Here is a 27,368-nt window from a genome sequence, read left to right on the forward strand (position 1 = left end):
AAGGCCGCGTCCTGGGGCAGCTGCGCACCGAACACGGCCAAAAATCCCAACGCGGGGAATGAAAAGAGCCCTGCTGAGCGGAACATCAGCCACTTCAAGCCAGACCCCAGTAGGAAAAGGAGCCAGCGCGTTTGCCTTCAAAATAAAACCAAATATCGCACTTGAAAGCTCAAGCACGCACTTATTTATTGCCCGTGGTGTCTCAGTTATGGCTCTTCATCGTGGTGCTCCTGCCCTAAAACAGATATTTTGCATTAACATGGATATGTAACATGGAAAATGTACTTTTGAGTTAATTAGTCCATGTTTAAAGCAAGGTTTGACATGAAGTCTTTTTGAGTGGTAGTGGCCCTGTATATCCATGATATAATACGATACATATCATATTTTGTGTCTTTATACTTTTTTATCTAACCTTTTAAGAAACTAGTACTTTTGTGTAGTTAGTTGTTTTGCATGTTTTGCAGTCGAGGGGTCGATCCCTATTCTGGCTGGATTGTTAACCTGACATGCGGAAAAAATGCGTGCAGTGCGGCCCGATCGATTTAAGTGGATAAAACAACGTGACGACGAGGCGCTCTAAAGCGGCCCCGCTAAGACGAAGCCCTTGTCCACACGCTGGCTATCACGTTTTAAAAAAATCTCGCTCTTCCACCTTTTTCCCGTGAGTTGCGCGCACTCACAGCCGACGACGAGGCGAACTGCACAGCACAATTAGGCCTGATGTGAACGGAGGAGCTCATATTGTTATGTCAGGGGCAGGGGCAACTCATGCTGGGCCCTGTTTTAGCCACACCGCAAACAAAGTATCTCCACAATTGAGTTTTATAGTTCTCAGTCTCCAGGTTTTCAGCAAATGTCTTCAAGCAAGTATATATTGAGAGACAAACCTCCGAATTCAATTTAACTGGCTGTTTCTTTTTGCACTTGGTGGGTAAACAGACACTCCGGAAACCCAACTATTTGCATACCAACAACACAAAGTTCATTTTGAATGTCGTGAAATGAGTGCAGCCGTAAACAGATCGTGTCGGGCAAACGTGACAATTCCGATGATAGCTTTCAAAATAGCCCTCAAGTCACCAACGAAATCATACTGCAGCCTTAGCACGCTCTTACTTTGAAAGGTCCCGTCGGAAGCGCCACGTCCCTGCACGCTGTCTGGCCTGACAGACGGCGGGCGCGAGACGCTCCTCTCCTCCTCACGGCTGTGTTTGTCCATCTTGGTCCCCATTGTCTGCCCGTCAAGGCGAGCCCTCATTTCGGGGCATTTGTTCCGCTTCAAATAACACCTCAATGGAGTCTCACTGAAGCGTCGCCGCCACCGAGCGCTCCGGTCCGGACGGACGTATCCGCCGCGGCGGCTCCGCAGGAGAAGCACCTGTGCGGCGGAGCTGAAGGCGACATGACCCCGGCGACGAGGAGACGCGGCAGCCGGGGGAGGAGGACGTGAAGTGGCCGCGATTCGGCTTCGTCGCTGGTCTCCTTTTGGGCCGACGACCGCGCAGGACGTTTTCTCCTCGCGTCCGCACTTCCTGTGAGGGGACACTTTGGACCACCTTTTGATACATATTAGACATTTCCGGGTTTGAACTAAGTGGAATTATTATCCAGATTATTATTGTTGATTGAACTGGAGAACATTTTTATGACTGTACTATATTTTTCCCCCCATGATGATTATTGTCTCCGGGACCTAAGTTTTATTTATGTAAACCTTCTATCCGTTTTACTTATGATGTGAATTAATGGTCCCTCCCACCCCAAAAAAAAGCCACGTTCCTGAAGTGCTTTCCTAGAGTAGACCAGTACCTTTTATTGCTACCTGAACCATCTTTCCACCCGAGCTCCAGGGTCCCACTCCCTCCCCAGCCCCCGAGGCCCGGCGGTGAGCACCTCGACTTGGCCCGAGAGCCCCGAGGAAGGAGGAATCGCCAATTAACAGAGATCCGGGACGAGACAGGGTGCGGAGGACGCCATGGGGTGCTGCAGCGGCAGGTGCACCTTGGCCTTCATCTGTGGCATGCAGCTGGTAAGTGTTATGATTACTATCGATCCCTCAAAAGGGGCCCCGGACCGCTCGGATCAATGCGGAGACAAAAGGTTTTCTGAAATCTTGTCAAGAGGCAAGCAGGCAGTAGTTTGTCACGGCTAAAGACGGGGCTGTGGATGGGTATGTGACTGGGAGGTCACGTCCCGGAGGTTAATAGGCGAGAAATAAGGGGGAGATGCGGTTTAAGGAATGTGCTGATAAATCTGCGCAAATGTGAGGAATGGATGGATGGATGGATGGATGTGATTCAGTGATAAACACGAGATTAGATGTGATGTTCCGTCACAGAAGCCCACTGCCGCCGTTGTCCGTTTGTCGTCTTGTCTCCCGTCACCATCTGCGTCGGCAGTGGCGAGGTGAGTTTGTGTGCAAACGTGAGGGGATGTTGGAGAACACCAGCCATCTCGTCCGCTTGTACGAAGAAAGAAACCTCGTCGATTATAACCCTCTCGCAGAAATGTCACGACGCAATGGATTTGAAAGGCTTTATTACATTTTCGAGATAGCCTCTCTCTGTTTTTGCTCCATTATGGTATTTTAGAAACACAACTGGGTGCTGAATTGCCCACTTTAAAGCTGAGTGTACGCCCTACCATTTATCAGTCTTGTTTCAAATTTACTCTGCACAAGTCAGAGCTAATGATTGACATGCTCACATTTGGGAGGTAGCTCTTCCACCTCAAGAGGGGAAAACACGTACATATATATATATATATATATATATATATATATATATATATATATATTTTTTTTTTTTTTTTTTACTGATTATCAAAAATTGCCATATGTGTTTTTACTGCTCAAGATGAGCAGCACACCACACATTTATCTCATTAGACAACGGCCAATCTCCTTCCCGAAACCAGAGGTCTGTTGTAGTAACGAGATCGACCTGTGAGAGGCAGTATGGTGCCAATAGGAAGAAAGAGTAGTAGTCAAAGGAGAAATGGAAGAAGGTAGCCTAACTGTTAGCTAGTTTCTAGTTTGAAACTGTTGTCGACGATCAAAAACGACTGCAAGAAGATTTTTCAGCCGTCTGTGGACTTGGAATGCTAACACAAACGCTAACATCAAAGCGTGACCTAGCATGATTTTATCTGTCCAGTCGCTTTGGGGAGCGACCATGACCTGTGGCCTCAGAGTTTCTCTGTCGCTGGCGACCGAACTTTCACATCAGCCTTGAAACTAACTTAACTCGCAGGGTATGTCTGACTTTTATAATGCAGTATCAAAGGTTTTGAAGTATCACATCAGAGAAAGCAGAGGTGCCTTTGAATTTATGCTTCAGGGTAGTCTGGGAAAAACCTCAAGATCAAGGTGAAGCCTAAACGAAAGATTGTAATCCCAGATTTGGAGTGATATGAGACAGGATAACCCTCGTGTGGAAACTGGAGGCTTAATGTGCATCGGAATGGGGACTTTTTAAGTTATTTAAATGCATGGAAATCAAGCGTGCGTGAAGTAACATTCTTAGGTCACAAGCTCTAAAGTGTCATATAGTGACTAACAGAAATCCCATTGTCTTGAGAATCTGATTAGGATTTTGTACAAATATTGCAGTGTAACTCATCAAAAGCTCGCATACAGTAAGTATTTTGTGGGTTTCGAGGTTGCAAAGGAACAAACTAGTAAGAACTAGCGACACATGAAGGCACACTCGGTTACCGACGTACTTATTGTTTTTCATTTGATTTATATGTCTGGCCGAGAAGTGTTTTTCTTACAAATATTTCCTATAATTATGGCTTTACTACTGCGTTAGCATAGGTTAGCGATAGGCTACGCAGCATTACGACTTTACAACATTATGGCATACAAACGTTATGTCGCTACCGGAACTCCTTCCTGAACTAAGGACCCCATGTATAAAACCCTAAACGTAATAGCATTGACATTTCCCATTCCTAGAATCATAGAAATAGAAAAGTACGTCGCTAGAGCTGCACTACAACCCTATAATGTTGTTTTGTTTTGTTCAGATGGACCAATAAAGGTTACAGTTTCAAAGAATTTTCTGTCAACTATCTAAGCATTGGCTAATTTTGAGACGTAAGCCAAACGAAAGTCTTAAAAGAGTGTGTCTAGATTTTTCTGCTTTTGCAAGGCCATGATGACCACAGAATTGGAAACTTATGTGTCCTGTCTGCTCAGTGCAACATGGCTAAAGGGTCGCTACAGTGATGTGGTGGTGTAAAGTAGCGGTTTTTGCTTGTCCACGATATTTATTGACTCTGGTACGACAAGACTGTCATGTTTCCAGAAAGTGGTCACATTCAGACTTGACATTGAGCGTTTGACTTGACATTTTTCTTGGCGAGACAGATGTGTTTGAACCTTCGTGCGATTGTCTTGTAAACAAACAGGACAATGCTCTGCTTGTTTTCTTTCAGTCAACATGTCTTGTAGCAAAGCGGCCCGTCACTTACACGCCATTTTGCCGTAAACGGACGTGCTGTGCGATACTGTAGGTGAAGTAGCAAGAGGGGTGCACGCTTATTTGTGTCTAATGCGGTGGAACTAATGCAATGCCGCCGTCAACAACATGTTTTGCTCTGTTAACTGTTGTAATAGCGAAACCTGCTGATAAGTCCATTAGTGTTGCTGCGAGTTTAAAAACACTCACACACTGCGGGCACCACAGTTAGCCCTTAGCTTTGTTGCAAGCGTTTAATAAGGCGCAATCCCGCTGGCGTCACTAAAATCACCCCAAAAAACACTTGGTGGTGTAGACCCCCCGCTTTCCGCGATCCTCTTGAACTAATTGAGATCCTCTTGAGGGAATTTCACTACGAGCGCTTCCACCCAAGAGGTAACGTTACGAAACAACTGCGATGATGATATGTACTGGAACTGATTCCCCATCTCTCTCTTCGCAGTCGCTGCTTCATTAGCGAGGGTAATTGCTAAGATATTTGATGTAGCCGAGCAGGCATCAACAATCCTGCGCTCAGCTGCATAAAAGATGACGTAACGGTTAGTGTGAGTGATTAGTTGCTGCTAAGAAGCAAATCTCATTTTGATAATCTTTTCTGAAACCAAAGGTATGATAGTTAGCAAGGTAAAAGGACAGGTTTAGCTCAAGGTCATCAGAGCATTGCTTTGGTATTTTACATGAACTCAAATCATTGCCATGGACATTTATATTCGTCAGCTGGAATCCAACCGTTTGCTGCCAATAACGTATATATTAGTCATGTATTTTTTTCAATGGGTTGGCATGGAAGAGGGTCTCGCCCAACTTGTCTAATGAAGGAGTGTAACGATACACAGACATCATCCTTGAGATCGTAGGTGTTTTAAAAAGTAATTTTACAAGTACAATTCCCAGTGAGTAGTTGACATGATTCAATATAAACAATTTATTTCAAGATTATAGTGACCATAAAATATCACAGTTATAAATAAAATCGTTGGTGACCGCTTTGTTACTGTAATGCCTAATTGGTTACAGTTACTTGGAACATAGTTTAGCGCACGACAATAACCTTGGGCAATAAGCCAAATGCTGCTTCACCAACCATTTCTGTAACCGTAGTTGTTAAGTTGGGTTTCTAACTTTTTTTTTTTTTTTTTGGGATACTATCTTGCTGCTATTTCTTACTTTTGATTCAACAGTTTTAATATTTTTTGTGATGGTGGAACAGATGTCGACATGCAAAACGTGATCCAACTAAATACGGCATGGCAAAGGAACCACAGAAGATGTCGCATGCAGGCATGTGCAAACACACACACGTGCACAGACTATATTATTCCACTCAGGGTGTCAGTGGCCATGGTCCTCATTGCTGTAATGGCTCCACACGACATCCACCAGCTGCTGTCACAAAGACGGTGAGCATCCAGCGGTGAGGGAGTTCACAAGAGTGTGCCGTGTGCTTGTGCAATTGATTAAAATCTGTGGAGGAGAATATAATGCAACGTAAGACGAATCAGAAATGCGTGGACGTGCTGGTATTTGTGTGTCCGAGACATTCCTGCGACATTTCCACCACTGAGAGACAAAATGAATTATTTACCACTCGCAGGCACTACCATGAATACGCACATGGTAAATCATCGCTTGTGCCTGGTGATTGCAATACAATACAGGAATAAGCATCGGTGTACGGAAACACATTTAAAGTTGCTGATGAGAACTGTCTTTCCAGTGCAATGAGTACAGGGGGTCCTCGGTTTAGGATGGTCCTGACATACTGTTATATATACATTACTGTTACGAACTGTTTTTCATTTGTTTTCTCTTTATGGCATAGGAGGTTTTCTTTCATACAAATATTTACTGTTGTGACTTAACTTTTGCATTAGCATAGATTAATAATAAAGTACGCTACTTTTTAGACATGCGTACAAATTCCTTGTTTTGTCGCCTCTGTACGATGGAAATTCTGTTGGAAAGCAAAGATCCCCTACCAGGTGTTTATTTGGAGGACCTTGTCGATTTGAGTGGAGGACTTCATTTGTATTTGTGCTACTGCACTGTTCCCTACTTAGGTTTCCTGAGTTATTATAGACACACCTGCCTTAACACTTTGGACAAAGCTGACAAGGCTCTGGCGAAGCCTGTTCAAGTTTGCGCTTGCTGCACGGCCGTAAGACCACAGCTGTCAATGCTTAACCACCGATCCTTTTATTTCCTCTGGGGTGAAAAGAGGAGTCACTTTGATGCAAGGTGTTTGTTGTTTAAGGATAAAGTAAACTTGCTTGGGTTAAGACATACTTGGCAAATAAACATCTCTGCACATTTTGTCAAAAGTCCAGAATCCACTTGGGCTTCCATTTCCGTTGTTTTTTGGCATTTGAGCTAAATGACCCTTTAAGTGAAGTTTTGAGTTGAAAGTCAACAACATCCTATACTTTGCAGAGAGACATAATCTTCAGACCCGTCGCTTATTGGCAAGGCTCTGTGAGATTAAAAGACTTTGCAATCCTTTATGTCCAAGGCAGCTTTTCCACAAGAGCCCCACACAATCTCAGCTCTCAGTCTATAAAGATTTTCTGTCCCGCTGTCTTTTTTGCAATGTCCAATTTGTCACTCCATCTTGCCCTCAGGTAGCCAGAGGTTTTATAAATGTCCTCTCTGTCTCTCGGTGTGTCTCTGGCCCTTTTATGCCTCCATGCCATCGGCAGCTATGGACATTTTGTTGTGGGTTGTTCGTCCGTACGTCCCATTTTCAGGAACGCATTATTTCAGGATGGCCTTGAGCGACGTTTTTCAATTTGGGTCCACTTTGACTTGGGTTTTTACGGTCAAAGGTAGTAAAGGTCACTACGAAGTGACGATCCTTTTGTTTCTTCAAATTTTGCCTATAATCGATGAACTTAATGGGGGAAATTATAAGGTTGACTGCAACTGTACTGGACAACAAAGAGTTGACAGTTTTCTCATTTATCGTGGGGGTTATATATCATATATATCACGTATATATTATCACATTGATCATTCAATTAATTGCATAACATTGATTTTGCACAATACCAACACATAAGAAGCAGGTGAGGTGCAGGTATTATTTTTGTCCACTTCGGGGTCACCATGTGACCTTGAATGCGTGGGGCCTTAAAACTCCATATAAAAGGCGGGGCTCGGACTGTTGAGCGATGTGGTGGTTAGCTAATGAGAGCGTTTGCAGTTGTTAGCTCAGGTTAGCTCATCTACGCAAAGAATCCCTGGGCGTAGGAGCTAGTGTATGAATGTGCTTATGTGTCTATCCTTGACCACTTGTGGGGACATTACACAATAACTAGCGCCGGTAAGCTATATTAAGTTAGCTAATGATGTATATGTAATTGTGTTGGGTATTAGATGAGGTGTTCTGTAATCCAGTTCTGCTTTGTAGAAGACAGATTACACTTTTTCTCTGTCAAGCACTCTTTCCTCCTGGCTTGCGCTTATTGCTACATTAGTCTGCAGTAACATTAGTCTATGTAGAAGATGCAGGCATTTAAAAATCTGCAATGCAGTGTGACCGCGAAAAATGAACCGGTTGTCGTCTTAGTTATCTCCTCTTTGCCTTCACTGGTATTGACAAAAGGCAATAAAAAAGTAAACTTGTGGCATTAATCCTTTTGATATTTTCTGACCTTAAGTCTTGTGATATTTGCTGAAGTTTCCCTTTAGGTCACGTTTGAGGACGCTTTAACCTCTCAAGTTTTTGTGACTTTTAATCCAAAATTTCCAATGGCATCAATAAAGTATCGAGTGTCCATTTTGGATGAGTTCCAGTTTTTCTAATCAGAGATGAAGGGCCAAGGTAATGTGAAAAGTTCCATTTTACCATTGAACTTTCATATTACATGACCTTTTGGGAGACTTCATGAAGACCATTAGCTTTAACCGCCCCAACAACCTTTTAGTCGACAATGATTGTAGGAAAAGAACACAACAAGCCAATCAAACCTGCTCCGGGAAACATGGGTTGTATTGGAAACATTTGCTGGTGCATTCATCATGTCTACCCAGACTCAAGTCTCCCAAAACAATTATGGTCAACTTCAGTGGCACTGCACTGCTGTGAAATGTTTCATCGTTTGGATAAATGTCCTGTTGTTGTGCCGTTAATTCCCTTCTGCCTGTCTTAGTTCCCGGCACTGATCTTTGATAGGGGTTCTTAAACTGATGGGTTATTGTTGATGTGTGTCAAATGTAGGGATGAACTACAACAATACAATGTGCTGTGTTTATAAGCAGGTTGAACGGTGACACATTCAGTACTGGTTTGGATAACAAAGTGAGTAAGACTGAGATAGTCTGCATTTTTGGCGATACTGTGATTTATCAGCCACGCTAAAAATTAGGCTTTACACGATCAGGATTTTTGGGGCCGATCACCGATAACCGATCAGCGATTTAAAAAAACAAAAAAAAAACAAAACGATAACCGATCCGATCACAAGATGGAGCAATGTGTCTATTTAAATGACTTGTTCATTTACTGTATATACTTGCCTACTGTATACTGAGTTTCTTTAAAAATATCTTGTCAGGTCATGTATTCTAATCAGTCCGGTCAAACCAACATTACAACGTGACAGAATTAATTATTGTAATTAAATGACTTCACACATACCGAAACTTTAGAGCATGATTCGACAGAACGCCGGTACAACCGTTAGTGCTAGCACTAGCTTGCTAGGCTACATTATGTTTTGTTGCCTGCTTGCGAGCTGTATCGTATTAAAAGTATATGAACATACCTCAAGGAAGCCTTGAATTAAAGTCCTCTCCCGAGCACCGGTGACCATCAGCACACGTTTTCCCCCATTTTGTTCTTATAATACACACGACACGACGCGATCGATTGTTGTTGTCGTGGCCGCGGTAACGAGTGTATCCGGTCGCGTTTGATCAGGCCGATCAGATCGGTGTCAAGTCTACTAAAAATGTGTTTTACAATAGCAAGTAAGGACAGGAAAATCACTGCCTTGTTCATGAAAGGCTTGTCATATTTACGCTATACTAAGAAAACATCACATGCCCACCTCCAGTCTATCCAAAACCCAAACTGCCCGTTATTCTTTCTTTACAACTTCCAGTCAATACATTAAGATTTGGAACTAGGCCAATGGGGGAAATGGAAAACGTGTTGCAAAGTGTATCTTATCTTGGAATGCGTCCAAGGGTTTAGCGGAAAGCCTTGAGAGCTGACTGATGCTTCCCTATGACAGGGTGTGTGGCTGAACATGGAGGAGGTGATGGTGCCTGCCTAGCACAAACCTTCACGTATCGATCACAGACTACTTAGAAAGGCTAACATGGAGCGTGCAGTTGGCGGAATACTTTAGCCCTCCTCATGGTACCTCATCTCATGTTCTGGATCAGGGAAGTCTTGCTTGCTACATTGTTGAATTTTGGCTGTGCCCCAAAGTCTTGACTAAAGCAGATTGAGTTGTAGTGTCTTGCTCAATAGTTTGGGAAACATACTGTCTGCTCTCCAGCAGCCAATCACAGCAGGTCTAAAACCTGAACTTTGTATCTGGTACAAAACCGGGTCCTATCAGATACTCATATGTAAAGAAAGAAGATAGAACATGCATTTTGGTGTACCCCTGGGATCATTTTTGTGCCTTATGTTGTTCTCTAACGAGATGATTTTCCCTTTTAAGATGTTTGGTTGGCCATGGAAAAGATTATTATTATTATATTCTCTGAGGCTGTGATTGCAGTCAACTGTTTAAGGTATTTTTGCCATAAAAATGAAACCCCTTACTCTATATACCTAAAAGTAACCGTTATCAGCAGGTTTTGAGGGCTTCGACTGCTGCAGCCGCCAAGAACTGGACAGCTTGTCTCTTCAGAGCACGCCGGTGGCCAATTTTAATCTCACCGTACCACATTCCCAAGTCCTGACCCCGTCTTTCAAAATGGATGTGCTGCGGTGGGGAGCCGTGTGTGGGAAAGTAAAGCCCCAACATGCAACAAAGGTTCTGTCCTGAAAAAGAGCGAGCGATATCACGGACTGACCCAGAGATATCTGCTGGAAGTTGGAAGTCTAATTCATCGTACAAAGACAGACAGACGCATAAAAATGCTTTCACATCACAGTAAACTGGCACGTGGTTGGCAGTCCTGCGTTGTTGTTTACCCCTCCAGGTGAAACGCATCCCTTTTCGTTTGGAGAACTCATGCTGTTGATGCAGATTGTTGCTATTGTCGTCGTCACTGCGCCGATGCAGCGGTTCCGCCGGCTGCACAGCCTGTTTGATGTCATTCCATCAAAGCTGCGCCCGAGTTGTAATGGCGATCGACGACAACGTGAAGCCTCACTACCTGTACGCTACCTGTAAATATAGGCTACTAAGATGACTGGTGTCCCACCCACATAGAAAAACAGTTTTGCGAAACTTGAATTCTGTGTTGTCACACTCATGGACATGAAGGATGTTTTCCCTTCATTTCTTTCCCTCACAAATTGAGGTGCATTATTGTTGCCACTTGTTTTCTTGTGACACAACCTCAACCTTTAATCTGTCCCAAAGCTCTTTCATTTTGTGTTTTTTTTTTTTTTTTTGCCCCCCGGCTGCTCGGGTCTCTCTCAGGCCCGTTTGAGCTGCTCAGGGAGCTGTGAAAATGATGTCTGTCCCCCCCCCCCCCCCCACCTTCATCCTGTAGGCGTGCGAGTGTGTTATAACAGGCAGGTACAGTGAAGGAAGCGTTGCCGTTGAGTCCAATTCACCTGGGATTCGGAGCGGTGGAATAGGACTGAAGGGTTATTTTGATGTACAGTATATATGATCATTTCATTTCTGCAAGAAACGAGCGGTATTTAGAGTGACACAGAAAAAGGTGGAAGATTTTGGGGGCTCACGGCTGAGTCCTGTTGCTACAACAATGACGTAACCCAAATTTGAATGTAAATCGGAATCGTTGTCTATCATCATCTATATTAGTTATATCAAAACTATGGTAAATATTTGTATGGAAAAAATATGTCTAGGTCACACAAATAAAACAGTCAGAGGAAAAACGGTAAGTACTCTGGTAATGTGTGCCTTCTCGTGTAGCATGACCCGCCTTTTGTAACTTTGAAACATCATTGGCGAAATTGTCACGGTGAACGTCACGAATCAAGTGAATTTTTGCACAGCGCCACCATGTCATTGTCACACTTAAATATTGAACCACTCGGACACGATTGGCTGCTTGCCAAGGACCGGTGGACGGCCGCCAGAAGGCGAGATAAGGCCAAGACTGAAGTTGGAGTTTAAATCTTGTCGTCCGGAAAGAAGCGTGACCGGGTTTTTTATTTTTTATTTTTTTAAATATGTATATTCACTAAAGATTTATCGTCCCTCGCCCACAGACTGCATTCTTCTCAGAGGCTGATAGATTTACACAGTGACCCAAAGAGCTGTAAGGAGAAGGAAAAGCACGCCGCAGTGTGAGGAAACTTTCTCTTCTTGAACAATTTAAGAATTTATCATTTCATTAATTCAAGATTATACAGCCTAGAAACGGCTTTTCACACTGACTGAGATGACAAGAAACTGGTTGCTGGAGGCAACGGGAGGAGAGCTTCAGGCCGTTGGCAAGTAATGCGTGTGACGTCGCCGTTGTTGTGCTTTTGATGGTTTACTCAAATAGTCCATCCATTTTCTGAACCGCCTAATCCTCACTAAGGTCACTGGTGTGCTGGCGCCTATCTCAGTCTTGTTTCTTAAAATACTGAATTCAAACACGAACCATTCATTGAACTTTGCCCATGAGAAATGACGTGAATAGAATAAATTAGTTGCAGGAACCATCATCAATTACTGGACACGTAATGTTTCGCTTAGTCCCAAAAGAACTTAAATTATTAGCGAACAATGGCGTTTGTGGTTAAAGCTTTATTTACGGGATTTGCATTCCCTGTTCACGTTGATCAAATAAAACCTGGAGCCGCCCACAAGATCACTTTGTCTCATCGCATCTTGTCAGGGTTCTTGATTCTTGTTGGGCTTTCAATCGTACATTGAATTCAGTAGTTCAACTGGCAATCCGTTGGATTTCTACGCGCCCACTGTACTCATTTCTGAGCCTTTTTAAAAAAAATATTTATTTAAAAAAAAACAAAAAACACCATTTCAGTACAGATGGTCCAGCTTGCTTTTGTGTTAAATTGCCAACACTGAATTTTTCTTTTTAACATGCTTAGGATAAATTTCTCATCTTCTTGTGATCAAAACTAGATGACTAATGCAATTCATTTTGTATCCAAGGGAGTCGATGAGACAGCGTCTCAGACAAATTAAAATGAATACATTTAGGACTATAATGACGGCTATTAAACGTCAGGAACTTTGTGCTTTAATGCCTGCAATGGAAATGGTCTTAACTAGGCCCCAAAAAAGCATCCCCCATGGAATTAATCGTAAAGCACCGGGGCCAGCTTGTTTCCTACGGCTTCCCTTTCTTGCTTCGAAGGGAATTGTCCAAAAGAATGAAGAATCATGTTCTTTGATTGTATCATAAACACAAAGTTTTCTTGGGGAAAGAGCATCTTCTTTTTATCGTCACAAGTCTTAGGAAAGACAAAAATCCAATATCCCTTCATCCCAGCCTGGACATCATCCTCCTATTTTAATATCTGTTTCTCTGCTGTATGTCCTGTCTAGTGGATTTGCCCCAGATAAGCGTCTTCTAGTCGATCAGTAAAGAGATACAGTGTCTACTGCAGACTTCAAATGGTAGCTAATTTATTCAGGAAAGATCGGGCTTAACTCGCCTAAAAATGTTTGCTGAACGTCAAATAGAAACTTTAACACCCGCCTCAAAGCAAAGCCTCCCTTTTCCCATCAAGTAAAATAAAATGTAAAAAAAAATAAATACTCAACTGCAATCAACTCAGTCCGTAGACGCTATTGTTCACACATGGACATTAACTTCTTAACTCATTCACTGCCAGTAGTTTTCAAAGCAGTGTAGACGGTATCGCCAGCCGCTTTAGAACATTTTGACTCATCTTTCAAGTGACACAGAATACAATACAGTATCCGCGCTCAACGTACCAAAAGAAAGAGTCTCGTCTTTCTCCAGAAAAGTTTTTTTTTTCCTACCTTTTTCAGTTCTTCAGTAATCAGCGGAAGGAAGAACATGGGTTGGTTTGACCAAAAACACTAGTTTCTGTCCAAAAAGGCAAGAAAACAAACTTTTTTTTTTTTTTTTTTTTAAACATCGGGGCAAATTCACTTGTAACACCTCAGACCACTGAATAATCTTATAAGCAGTCTGGCATTTGTCCTCTTTGGTCGGGAAGGGGCCAAAATGGGACAAAAACAGCTCAATTATCTTTATGCGTGTACCAGGCCATATGCAACCAAGCGATGCTGACTCATCACATGGCTGGTGTGTGGCTTTTTTGCTTCTTTCCCCCCCCCCCCCGTTGTTCGCCGTTCACTCCATGAACTGCATCGAACATCTTTCTGTTGGAGTGTGAGGTGCCGAAACGTCTTGCAACACGTTTGCATTTCTCTCCCTCCTAATCGACGTGACAAGCCCAGATTCACTGCCCGGTCTTCATCTTCGGTTGACGGTCCTTGAAGGCGTCATAGAAGAAGCCTTTAGTTGGAGTCCCCCAAAGCACAAGATGAGAAGATATTCGCCATGCGTTTTTGTGCAGAGAGAAAGCTCCACGCACGCCTCACTTTCATCTCGACTTGTAGTCATCCTCCCCTACCCGCTCATGACCTCTCACCTCTCCTCCCCATCCTGCGTCTTCCTTCTAGTATGAATTGATTTAGTGTCATTGCTTCACTCACCTGCCCTCTGGTTAGGCGGCACTCTTATCTCCTACTCTCATACACACACGTACAAAAAATGGTTTGTATTCCCCCCCCCCCCCCCATCTTCAAACAAACACACTCAGACGCTGTAATCACATCCACCAATCTCATGTATTTATGAATGCAGCAGCTACTGTGAGATATGGATACAGTCACAGTTTTGTGTAATAGAAAACTTGTGGCTTCATAGTGTGGCAATACATAATAGGGGAGGTGTTTAAAACTTTTTAAATTGCCTTTAATTAGCTGTGAAGTCGGTTGGGGCTGTTAAATTTAACATCCTGGACAATTTAGTTGCCTGATTATGTTGTTAAAAGTAACATCCGTGAAACACGTTAGCCCATGTTTTGGCCCGTTTTCCAGCTTTTTCCGTTCTTCAGTAATCAGCAGTAGACGATGACCTGGTTTCAACAAAAACATTGGTATCTGACCAAAAAGTGGACAAAACGAGCTTTTTGAGTTAAACGTCCGTGATTTTTATTCATGCCATCTGTCATTAGCCGCATCGCCGCGACACGCACTTCCTACCAACTGCTGTGTCGGTGTTGTCGGTGGCAGTAAACGGCGACTCAGGGATGGCCCGATTCAACTTTTTCACTTCCGAACTGATACCGATATAGTCCGATCCGATTTCAGCAATTAGCATACATACTTTACTGGTTTTGTAGTACTGAATGCTAGTAAAGTCTTGATCAAGTGATATTACTCAAACAGAGAAAATAATCAGCAACAGTTTGATGCTAATCTTCGTTAGCTTGTCCGTGGTGTTTTTCATTCATTATGTGTTAGCTGTGAGCTAGCGGTTTTTGTGAACAAAAACAAAGAAACAAAGTCTGTGATGTAGTTGAACATTTAATAAGTGTAATTCAATTGTTACGTGCGTTTAGTTGTACGGTGCACTTCAGCCCGAGTGTCAATAAACGATGTAAAGCAAGCAACATTCACTCTTACTGCTTGCTACTTCGGTAGCATCTTAGCAAGCTGTTGTTGTGATCACGTGGGCAACGGCACGCCTTCCGGGCGCTGCTGGCTAGAAGTGCTGGAGCGGAGCTCGGAATGGACCGCTTGTAAAAGAGAGCTTGTAAAATCCGAGATTTTCGATCCAGTCCGATCCGTGTTGACATCGGGGCCGATTTCAGATCTCAAAGATCGGATCGGGTCACCCCGACTTGTACTATCAACATGATTGCGGCTATATCATTATTATAACGTTAAAATCATGCAGCCACTCGAAAGGTACTCAATACTAGCGGCAGCGCATTGAAAAATACACTGCGAGCGCGCTACCTGAGCAAGCAAGGATCCCCTCCCTTGAATAATGATAATCGTTGAGTGTGTGAATGGAAAGGTCATTTGGCAATCTGCAGCACGGAGGGATTGATTGAAATATAGGGAGATGATGCTTAATGCCCACGCTGTCAGTCATCCAATCAGCCGAAAGGATTTTATGATTAACGGACACAAGTTACATTTATAAGTGGCGCACCTCTGCTCTGCACTCTCAGCACTCCCCGTGATTACATCTGTGTGTGTGTGTAGCAGTCGAAGTTGTGTTAGCGTGTGAGTATGCATATGTGGGGGTGATTACGGTGTCGATCGCCTGCCTGCGTCCTCCCGTTGTGCGTGCAGCTAAAAAGTTGCCATTGTGGTCCGTTTGTGTGTGTGTGTGTTGCTGTGGAAACCGGAGTGCTGGTGGTGATACTGCAGTGCTAAAGGAGCACTGATGTGAGGCGCTAGTCGAAAGGTGGAGATGAAGGAAGGAGAAGCAGAGGAGAGACGAAGTTGCGGGAACCGAGTGGTGACGGGACAAGGTTTGGTGCTGGACCATTTTAAAATGCGCAGTGACACACTTGAATCTGGTGCACTTGTAATATTTTCACTGATACAATATGCTCTGGAATTACATTTTCATTTCAATGTGTTAGCTAATGTGCTACAATTTTGGATCCCCCTGCCCAGCTTCATCTTTTTTCAATCTTATTTAACATTTAGATATTTTTTTCCTAATATATACTGTATCTGCATGCATGTAGCTCAACTTGACACGAAATCAACAGCGCCTCTGCTGGTGGCAGCAAAGTAGTGCACTTAAGAAGTCCATCTCCAACTGTGTCGTTAGTACCAAAAAGGAGAATTTTGTTTTTATTAATGGTTGGGAATCAAGTGCCCCAACATCCTTAAAGCTTCATGCTGATGGACCAAGTCCTTCTTGTACATCAGGCAAATGCCCGCTATATATGTCAAAGCGGTCCCTCCCTTGAGGTGCCATTAGTTTAATGGAAAACAAACCGATGCGCGCATGTCGATGTACACATTGTGCTCTACAAAAAGCTTTCGTTTAACGGACAATGGCTAACCAGCAATATCTTGAAGTCATTTGATTCCGGACTTAACGAGTTGGCTCTGAAATACTCAACACACACACTTTCTATACTGCACCCTATTTCCTGAAATAGTGGCCGCCGTGCCTTAATTAGTCGCCTGATGCGTCATCCGCGAAAGCTTTCCTCAAGTAGACTGCCTTCAAAAAATGGTGGTGACTCTTTTTAACACTAATGCAACACAGACTTCAAATACTTAACAGCATTTCAAATCATTCGCTAACCAAAACAGCAGCACCTAATAAGCCTATCAGATGAATTCAAGTCTGGAGGCTTGACGGATGTTATATGAAAACGGCATCTTCAATAGTCATGTTTATGTTCTGGGAGCTCTGTATGTGACGGGTGCAAAAAAAAAAAAAGTGCATGATTCACGTTTCAAAAAAGTAACAGTAGATTCATTAAGTAATCAACAGGGATTTTCTAAAGTACCAAAAAAAAAAAATATATATATATATATTATATATATTGGGGGGAAAAATAGAAAAGAATTAAATGGAAAGTCAAGGTAACACTGTATGTCTTAATCAAGCATTGTTTTATGAGGAAAAAAGCATTTCTTGGAGTCACGTCGTCTACTGTAGTTTGTCTCCCTGTTAAAAAATCAGGTCAAGCGTGCCGGCGAGAAGCGATCCGGCTCGCCTACTTTGCCCCAAATTTTCAACACGCCTCTCGGTCGACTGGCTGAAGGCGAGCTTACAGATTCATAGCGTCGTGAACGAACCGCGTCAATCTGCTCCCGGAACATAAACGCATACACAACTGTGCACGTGCGGCGGATTGGAAGGGCTTGCGTGTGATGACGCTTGGCGATCTCGCGCCTGCGGTACATATTCATGGAAATGCACATTTTTCTGCTTCATGACAGTGAGCGGCGGAAATAAAGTGCCCAGCGCGTCCATTAACGCTGCGAGCCCCGCGAGCACAATGACGCTCATTTTTATTAGGTGACAAAAGTTGGCTGCCAGGCCACCGCAAGGTAATTTCTTACATTTCTCTTTTAGGCTTCCATTAAGCTGGGAACATTTGAGACACAATGAACCACATTGACGCTTTTGCTGCTCCGTTTACTGAAAAGAGCAGCTCCTATTTTTATTTCTGTCATTTCATGACATTTATTCCATGCCTGGCTTCCTATTGAGCAGCACTGCCAAGAAAATCGATGGCGTGTGTTAGCCTAGCTAGCTGCCGTAGTCCATCAGAACAGAAAGGTATGCATAATCAGATAAAGGTTCTATTATAAATTATATACCTAGATCGTCATTATAAGTATACTAATAATAGGATTTTGTATGAAAAATATTGAATGTGGAAAACCATTAATGATTTTTCTATTTCCAAATAATGTTCCTGCGGCAATTTTCATGCAAAGTATTTTACTTTTACAATTATAATACATTTTATTTTGATGGCAGCAACATAATGTTCCTAATATTCATCCAGTTAGATTGAAATAATGGAAAAATATAGCATTTTGAAATCGTTGTACAGTACGTCACTCTTTGTAAAACTCTTTGGCAAAAGTATTTATTTTACTGTAATGAACTACACTAACACCACAGCCACTTAGACTGTATTGTGCATTTTATTTGGCTGCCATGTGCGTGCGTGCGTGCGTGCGTGTGTGTGTGTGTGTGTGTGTGGTGATGCGTTAGTGCAGTCTTAATGTTTCTTAGCCCGCTGGGCTTCCATCTGTGGGCTTGTCTGGTGTCATTTACACTCTAAATAACCCGCACAGGCGCGCGCGCACACACACACACACTTTAGAATGCTTCTAAATAACATGCAATAACATTACGTTGTTGATGCCCACTTAGAAAACGGATGGATATACACACAGCTGTCCGCTGTAATGTGCACTATTCCGCTGATCCCACACGCCACAATAAGAGCCCCCGGGTATGATGGTGGTATCGCCTAATACTTCCTATTTATCATCAAGTAGTTAACCTCCCTCTTCTAAGTATGACACACACAAACAATTCCCTCATAAAAGCACCCGCTGCATAGATGGTCCATTAAGATATACAAGAGTCAATGAAGGGAAAAGCCATCGGCGGGGCTGCTAATTCATCTACAGGCCGACTTGTTTGCGTAGTTGCGATTGCACGTTTTTTTTTTTTGCGCTGCTGCATAGTGGCACATAAACCGATTAGGAGAGAGAGAGAGAGGGATGGCGGCGAGGCGAGAGATAATGGAAGCATGGAGGTAAGAAAGAGAGAGAGAGAAAAAAAGATATAAATAGAAAGTGGAGGAGACAAAAGAAATGATGGAAAGGGAATAACAAAAGAGAGGAAAAGAAAGAAGACGATGAGTAAAGTGAGGAGAGATGGTTGGGGATGATATAAAAAGGAGGGTTTGAAAAAAAAAGAAGCAAATTATAGCCTTTGACATCTGCGGGAAATCACTGTTGGCTAAACACGCCACTGAAAAAAATCCTCATTCTTGGTTGTACAAGCTGCAGGGCATCATACACTTGAACAGCTATAGAGTCCAAATATCAGATGCTGGACTACAATTCTTCGGAATGTGAAGGTCCAATTTTCCATCTTCAAATCTCTGCCAAACTTGCTCAATTTTTACCCGGCAGTTGTGTTGCTCTCACCGCCTGATTGTTTTTTTTGTGGATCAAAGCGGCAGAATTATATCTCTAGTCATTGCCCCGGAACGCTCACTGACATCTCGCAAGCAGGCGCTGTGCTTCGGATCCCGGGCAGGGTGTTGCCGAGGCACTGGGGCTTGTCCTCCCTAAAATGGACACATTCAGGAACCGTCGTCCAGCCCCTGGCTTTGTTTTTGGGGAAAATGACAATGCAGTTCTGATACCAGTGAACACTTAATGTGGAGATAAAAGGTCCCTAGGAAAATTTGGGCATTTGCCTTTTTTTTTGGAGGGGGGGGGGGGGGGAGCAAAAACTCTTTCAGGGTGTATTCACACTTGTCATGATTGGTTCATTTAAAAAAAAAAAAACTTTTGGGGAATAATGGAAGAGAGAAATAATTTTTTGAGCGGAACACCTGACGCTTCCCACTTTTAGTACCCCACGGTTGGGTTGGCGGTTGCACTGGTGCGCTTTGGTACACTTGTTGTTTTCTATTACGACAAAATCAGCTGAAAAGGAAGAAAACAAAAAGCACCATTTTGAAAAAAAAAAAAAACAATGTTTCTGCAATGTACCATGTTGCGATTATTTCTAATTCCAGCGTCCCATAGGTCTGTAAAACTTAAAAACCAAAATACCCCCAAAAAAGGAGCGACTGAGCTGCGGACAGCCGCAGTCAGAGAATATCTGTTGAAATACCAAGCTGATTATCCGGGCGATTCTGACATTTAAATGTCACGTTTACATAAAGAAATGTTCTGGGAGAATATTAATCACTCTCGTTAATTCGCAGGAAAATATGAAATTGATCCGTGGCGAGAGAAAGACAACAGTTGATGGGAAAGAAGGGGACGCGTTGATCAAATTCCGAGGCGGTCGTTGGCGTGCCAAGCACGGCGGTGCTTTTACGTTTTTTGACCAGACTTATTTTTGTCATTGTTGATTGTTTTCCTCAAACCGTCAGACTCGATTGTATTCCTATTTCCAATTTGATAAACTAGCGGTGTGATCGATTCCCACAGCGATGTTTCTGCTGACACCCTCTGTTGTCACCCTGTAACATCCAAAGGACTTGCAGTCAGCCAAAACTGGATATTAATGAGCGGGCTGCAGATAATTGCCTTAATGTCGGCCCACGAGTGCTCTCCAACCAACAATCTCGGTCCGTCGTTGTTCTTCCATCTTGACACGCGAGGATACTCGCGGCGTGTTTCAAGAGGGCTGATTCCATCTTCTCTGACTGTCCTTTGACAGCCTGCGCACACTGAAATGTCACAAAAAGCAAACAAAAAAATGACATTCTGATGGGCCAAGTGCAAACCCGATGAAACAAATTCCAATGATTGTTGACATCAAATGTGAAATACACGTTTTTGACTCGACAGTCACAGCATGGGGCCTTTTTCTCACTGAATTTAAAAGCAATCCAGCCCACCAGATTTGCTCTTCAGGAATTTGACCAAAAGGATTGTTTCGCAATGCTTGACAGTAACTACGTGATGAGAAAATGAAATTAAATAGGCATCATGTTGAAAAAATGAAAAATTCCAACAGATATAGATGTTAAAACCACTTTCACAAAGCTTCACAAATGTTCAATAAACTGAGTTTTTACGTCTCGTCGAAAAGTCGGGTTTAGGTGATTTGAGGCAGAATTTTCTGTTATCAAGTATGAAATGATTTAAAAATGTTTACAACACCCTGTACTATATATATGCCCGAACTCTACCCCTAACCACCTTGAAATGAAGGTAAAATAGAAAGAATGGATAAGATTAATAACAAAAAATAACCTTGAAACAGAACCGATACCAGGACCAAACGTGATGAACATGTTTTATTATTATTTATGTCAGAGTCGAGCCGCTGCTCCTCCGCATCGAGAGGAGCCAGATGAGGTGGCTGGGGGATCTGCTTCGGACGCTTTCAGTTGCGGCGCTTCTGCATTTTCATCCTAATTGAATTGTTTGTACGGGGGAGATGCTCGCAACGCTCGACATCTGGCGCAAATGGACAGCGTCCATATCGACATAATCAAGTACGCCATGTAAGCGGAATACAACCGTGCCACTCGTTTGTTGTTCATAAAAGGGGATTTTTATTTGGTCAAACGGATTCCAGAGGAATGCATGGCTGTGCATGTGGATCCACACACACACACACACACACACATTAAGAAACATTCCATCCATCCATCCATTTTCTACCGCTTATCCGAGGTCGGGTCGCGGGGGCGGTAGCTTTAGCAGGGACGCCCAGAAACATTGCATTTCCAAATTCTTTTGATCAGCTCTGTAGAAACGTGTCACCAGCTGCAGATCTCCGGAGCTTCTCTGATCAGGGTGAGTTCCTTTTCGACAGGCTGCGAACTAAAGACTGCGCCTTTGAAACGACAACTCAAAACTCGGGGACTCGAGATTTGTGGACATTTTTAACCAGTCGCTTGAGACCAACCTTACGAGCTAATCTTGTTAGAATAAGAAGTGACTTTAGGCTTTTTCCTGTCAGGGGTCGCCGCAGCGAGTAACTCGACGAAGGGCTAAAGGTCACAGAAAGGAGATTTTTAAGAGTTCCAGCCTAGAAACAGTGGTCAATTTTTTTAACATAATGCCGCTGTGTTTTGTCAGCCTCATGACTCCAGCTGATGAAATAGCAGCATGGAAACTCATTTTCGGGACTATGGTGGAAGTGAATTCATTCTGGGATGTTGGTGGAATGCGAAGTTGACAGGAGTTATGTCATAGCGGACACGGCATGACTCCTTCTTGTGTCAGCACTTAGATCCTTCAGAAGCACCAAAATTTCATTGCCGGCTAAATGATATGTCGCTAGAATGTTTGCTTCTGGCAAAAATGTGCGTGCCCGTCTGGACTTGCTTTCAGACGCGATATTTAAAGATGCAAAATCAGCCATTGCAATTTGTGTCGGCTACAATAAATCACGTCGCGTGTGCTAAATGAATCTATTTGCATACGCTCCTCAAAGTTAATCCCTCACTGCTTGCCCAGATGAAATTTCGTTTGCTGAGGTTTTGCCGTTTTGTTACGACTTGACTCGAGGCGTATTTTCCCCCCAAACATTGTGGGGGAATAAAGTAACTTAAGTAAAGTAAGATCATTATTCGACTATATAATCTCCATCAGGCTAGCTCTGAAAGTGTCAATGCCGCTTTTATGATAGCCGTGCGAAGGAGCACGAACTGTCAGGTGCATGTTAAGTCATTAACCGGCGCTTCTCCCTCCAAAAGAGTTGGCTTATCAGCCTACCTCTCAGCCTGGAGGCTGTACCGTTATGTTGATGTCAGTGGGACACTCGGTTGGAGTCATGTGCAGTCCAGCTATAGCTGGGGTGACTGAACATATTGTGGCTATTACAGATATGATTCAATAGCTGCGGTGACAGGGAAGCCCGAATGAGGTATTCAATGGCGACGTTCACCTGCAATCGTTGCTGTCTTTTCCCATCCACCCTTGTTTTCCATCTCTCTATTTTTCCACCTTTCATAAGTCTACCCGTCCCTTCCTTCTGTGCTGTCTTTCCCGCTCCGTCTCTCGCAATCTTAACAACCCACAAATGGTTCCTAATAGCTACCGATGGAGATGAATCGATTGTTGCACGAAACCCGATCAATAGGAGATTGCCTTTGCCGTACGCAGCGGGATACTGGAGGCGGGCGGGCAGCCTTAATTAAGTTAACAGTAAACCGCTGCGGCCTGTGTTTTATTACGCGAGTAAAGTTTACGACGATCGAGGGGGCCGAATGATGGTTTCGGGATGATAGTCGGGAAGTAAAAAATAGACCGCGAATGGACAGTCTTCCCTTTTCTTTCTTTCTCCTGCTTCTGCTCGCCATCTTCGCCGCATTTGCCTCGCCTTCCCTCCCTCTCCGTCAGCCATGGGATGAGCAGCAGAATTTGATTGGCATTTCTTTTTCAAAGGCTCAGAACCCAGCGGAAAACTCGGGTGAGAGCGGAAAGAGCCGGGATGAAAGGAAGGTGCCGGGCGGGATGGGATGCCGGGCAGGGGCCGACGTAGACCTGCGAACCTGTATGGATATTGAGATGTATCACGTCGTTAGCTCTCATGACACAGTAGCAATTTGTTGGCTGAGTTTTAATGTGATTTGGGTCTCTGTGTTCGCTTTTTATCACGTCGGCTGCCGTTCTGCTCGGCAACGCAAGACTGAGGCGCAGCGTGGTTACTTTGTTTTATTCCAAGAGCTTCCAAACGTCTCCAGAAAAAAAGTCGCTCGTGCTCACCAAGTTCAGAGACGTAGACGTGGCGGCACACTCGCTTTCAAGCGCGGTGGCACAGGACTGACTGGATGAGGCATGTCACAGACGTGCTCAGGCACCTGTGAACTGTTTTAAATTGTGGGAATAAAATGCATTTTAAAGACGCTGTAAAGTGAATTCAGAGATTTGTTCCTAAATACATTATACATGTTTGAAGATAATTGCTGGAAATGTGCAAAGACGAAGAACTGCGTAGTACTAAATTGTGGCCATGCACCGTTAAAACTGCTTTTCACCATTTCATTTTTCCGGATTTTAGGTAGTTTGGCATGAGTTCCCCCACCTCCACGATATAACGATAAAAAATATATATAAGAACTTCAGGGCATTTGTTCACATCAGCGGTTATCTGGCACAATCGCAATGCGTAGATCGATAGCCAGCTACCTATACCTAGAAAATGCATCTTCCATTCGGATAGTACTATGGTGTGGCAGCTTGAGAGCGCCTCGTTGTTGGCCTTGAGTGCGCGCATGTGCCAGGGGAACAAAAGTCCAACATGACAGCCAGCTCGTGGACAGTGGCTTTGGGCTGGCATGGCCGCTTTAGAGTGCCTCGTTGTCGCAGCAAACGTAGTTTTGTGTAGGTAAAAAGAAAAATGCTAGACCAAGTAGCATCCATTTTTCTAGGTTGTAGTAGTAGCATTTGATTGACAGTTGAACAGGGTGTGGCCCACAGCATTTGAGGGGGTAGAGAACGGCTTGATTTTTCGCCATTTTGAAACCTCATTTCTTTAATGATGCAAATTCAACCTGCCGCTGGCAATATAGCCTACCAATAGCTTATCGCAGGTTACTCGGTGATCAGGTGGCGGTGAGGGATTGTCGGTAGCAAGGAAGGGAGAAGGAACAAGAGGGTGGCGGCGGCTGATGAGGTAATGGCTTGAGAACAAAAGAAAATCGGTGAAAGATGGCTGCATATTAAATATGTAGGAGCAGGGGAAGAGAGGGAAAAGAGCAGGAGGGACCAAGTTGCAGCAGTGAAAGGCAAAAATGTCCACTCCTCTCTTTTGGATTAAAGACACTTTTGTCTCTCTGCAGTGTCTCCTAATAGTTGCGCGACACGGTGCAGGTGTCTCGCTGTCTGGAGCGATAATAATTATTCTTGAATATCTCTTCATCGTTTGGCGTCAAACGCACCGAAATAGACTTCGCAAGCCACAGAAGGATCTCCTTGTTTCCTTCCCTAACTGCCCCTTTCATCACCTTCATCTTTTGTGCTGTCAATCTTTTAGCCAAGCGTCTTGAGAGTAAGTAAGTGTGTTTGTTGTATAAACACACACTTTTGCACAAGCAACAGAGGGGGGAAAAAAAAGTAATTCAGGCATGTGGCATTTTAGTGTCGATTATTATTATTCAGCGTTTGTGTTTTAAGCACACAGTTATGAGGTGCAGGGTTCGAATCTCAGCTCCGGCCTTCCTGTGTGGTGCTCTGTATGTTAGCCCTCGCTTGTGTGGGTTTTCTCCAGGTACTCCAGCTTCCTCCCACTTTCCAAGAACATGCACGTCAGGTTCAGTGAAGCCTCTAAATTGTCCAAAAGTGTAAACGTGAGTGTGAATCGTTGTTTGTCTAAATTCACTGCCGCGGACGTTAATATTCGTCAACCGTTTACTGCCACCGACGTATATACCCGTCCAGTAGATTTTTCAACAGGTTGGCGTGGAAGAGGGTCTCGCCCAGCTTGTTTGTGAAATTCAGGTTTGTTAAACCACTGTAATAACTGACAGATAGCTGTAGATGGCGGCGTTGGATCGCTTTTGGATGAAAAGTAACTATTTTAAAATACTTTATTACTTAATATTTTTCTCAATTTTTTTGGTGTATGTTCCATGATTAAAGGAGCAAGTCTATTCCACCAAACCAGCGGCTTTGGAAGAACTTGAAGGGCGACTACGAGAAGTTATGTCTTCCATCCCACGAGAGTTCCTTGTGAAATCAGTTAACGCGGTTCCCAGGCGGCTTGAGAAACTGGTGGCCCATATCCAATTTTAAATAAAACTCCATGCGATACACTTTCTTCTCATGTTCATTTCTTGTAAGAATTATAGTTCAGAAAAAATTTACAAGGACTTGAAAATGGGGGAGTTACTTTTCCATCACCCTGTATATGTATGGTATAGTTTGTGGAAAGTGTGTGTTGTGATCATGAGAAAACACGAGTGAGCGGCGATCGCCACATAAAAAAAGCCACACGCGAGCTCACAACGCTTCTTTGCATATCTGTAAATGATTATTATGCCATCAAAAGCCCTTTCTCAGTCTTGTTTTTCTTGCTCAATAGTTGGAGGTGTCACAAAAGCAAAGAATATTATCAATACACGCATTGAAGAACATGAAGAAAGTCGTCCTTAGCGGATTTGTAATTCGTGTCAATTTTTGGTTTACATTTGGACAACAGATTTACAGCGTAAGTTACTAGTAACATGATGTTCTTTTTGCTCCACTGCGGAAAAACTTTGCTTCACATTTATTTAGCTGCTGTCTTCCAGGTGAAGTAGTCAATTGTAAAGAAACGCGACAGGGGGGAGCATTGAAATGGTCAATTCATACTGTGTTTTTAAGTGCTTGAATTAAGCTTAATGCATTAATAATTGCTTGAAATAAATACAAAAACGTTTTTTTTTTTGTTTTTTTTTTTTTCGTGAGACATTTTGGGGGCCCCTGCAAATCTCGGGGGGCCTCAGGCGATTGCCTGTGTTTGCCCGAAGTTAAGTCCGCCCCTGCCTCTGTCGGTGTGTCGGGCTCTCGCCAATTTGGAGGAGTCACAAGCGGCCGGGTAGCAGGAGCTCTTAATCCCCGAGGGATTTGCGTGCCGACGAGAGACAGATTTGGCAGACATATGCATATCAACTTGTTTTGATCAAGCAGACTCACATCTGGATCTTTTCACTTGGCAAGATATGCCCGCTTACTGTACTTACACTGGAACTCACAACTGCTCGAGATTTACTATATAGATTTACTTGATTTACTTGCCGCCCTACTGTTTTTCATGTTGCTTTAATTTTATTAAAATGATTGAATTGTTTCATTGTCTAGAAGTATTTGTTGGTCTTTTTCATACACGTATTTACTGTAATTATGACTTGAATGCTGTGTCGGGTGGGTTAGTGATGGATTTTGCTGCGTTGCGTCCTCCGTACAAATTCGGTTTCCATTCGCCGCCAAAGGAACAGAACTCCATTGTAAACCGAGGCGCCGTGTAGCCTTTTCTGGGAAGCAAATGACAGTGGTTCCTAAATTACGTGGCCAGTCTTTCAAGTCGCGAACTGTCGCTTGGTCGATTATTTACAATAATTCAGATACGCTGCCGTTGTCGGGGTGAAGTGGAGGGGAAAAAAGAGAGTAACGATCGCTAATGCACTTTCCGATGTTTATTGAAAAAAGAAAAAGCCCTTCCTCATTCTGGTTTTTGCTGTTTTGTAGTTTGAGGCAGAGGTGTCGTATTCAGATTTGCAGTGGGGCAAAATAAAAAAATTGGGAGAAAGTCAGGGGAACAAACTCAATATTTATTGAAATGTATTTAAATTCAATATATGAGTGCTTTATGTGCTTAGTGATGAAATAAGTAAGTTAAGATCCCGCTGTATTTTTAAAATATGGGAAAAAAGGGTTTCACCCGACTGTGGTGTTTGCCGTGCTCTTGTACCGTTACGAGTACGTCACTTATCATTGAAATATTTCACCGCGAACGTGAAGCTGGCGTGGTGAGCGTACGGTGTTTGCAAAGCTCACCGACTACATTCAAATAATTGTGACTCAGTTTTACAGC

The 27,368-nt window shown here is 43.3% G+C and overlaps 1 protein-coding gene across 3 annotated transcripts in view; it reads left to right on the plus strand.

The window, feature by feature from the left end:
• Positions 1 to 542: 542 nt before the first annotated feature.
• The window catches only part of nkain2 (sodium/potassium transporting ATPase interacting 2), a 60,428-nt gene continuing 33,602 nt past the window's right edge, over positions 543 to 27,368 (plus strand). Inside the window, exon 1 of one of the 3 annotated variants that reach the window (XM_061754563.1) lies at positions 543 to 2,032. In XM_061754563.1, the coding sequence (XP_061610547.1) occupies positions 1,979 to 2,032 (54 nt within the window). In that variant the 5' untranslated portion in view covers positions 543 to 1,978. The remainder of the gene's footprint in view (positions 2,033 to 27,368) is intronic. The other 2 variants (XM_061754562.1, XM_061754561.1) reach the window with 2 other exon arrangements.

The sequence above is a fragment of the Phyllopteryx taeniolatus genome, chromosome 18, assembly GCF_024500385.1.
Source record: "Phyllopteryx taeniolatus isolate TA_2022b chromosome 18, UOR_Ptae_1.2, whole genome shotgun sequence".
Classification (NCBI taxonomy): Eukaryota; Metazoa; Chordata; class Actinopteri; order Syngnathiformes; family Syngnathidae; genus Phyllopteryx; species Phyllopteryx taeniolatus.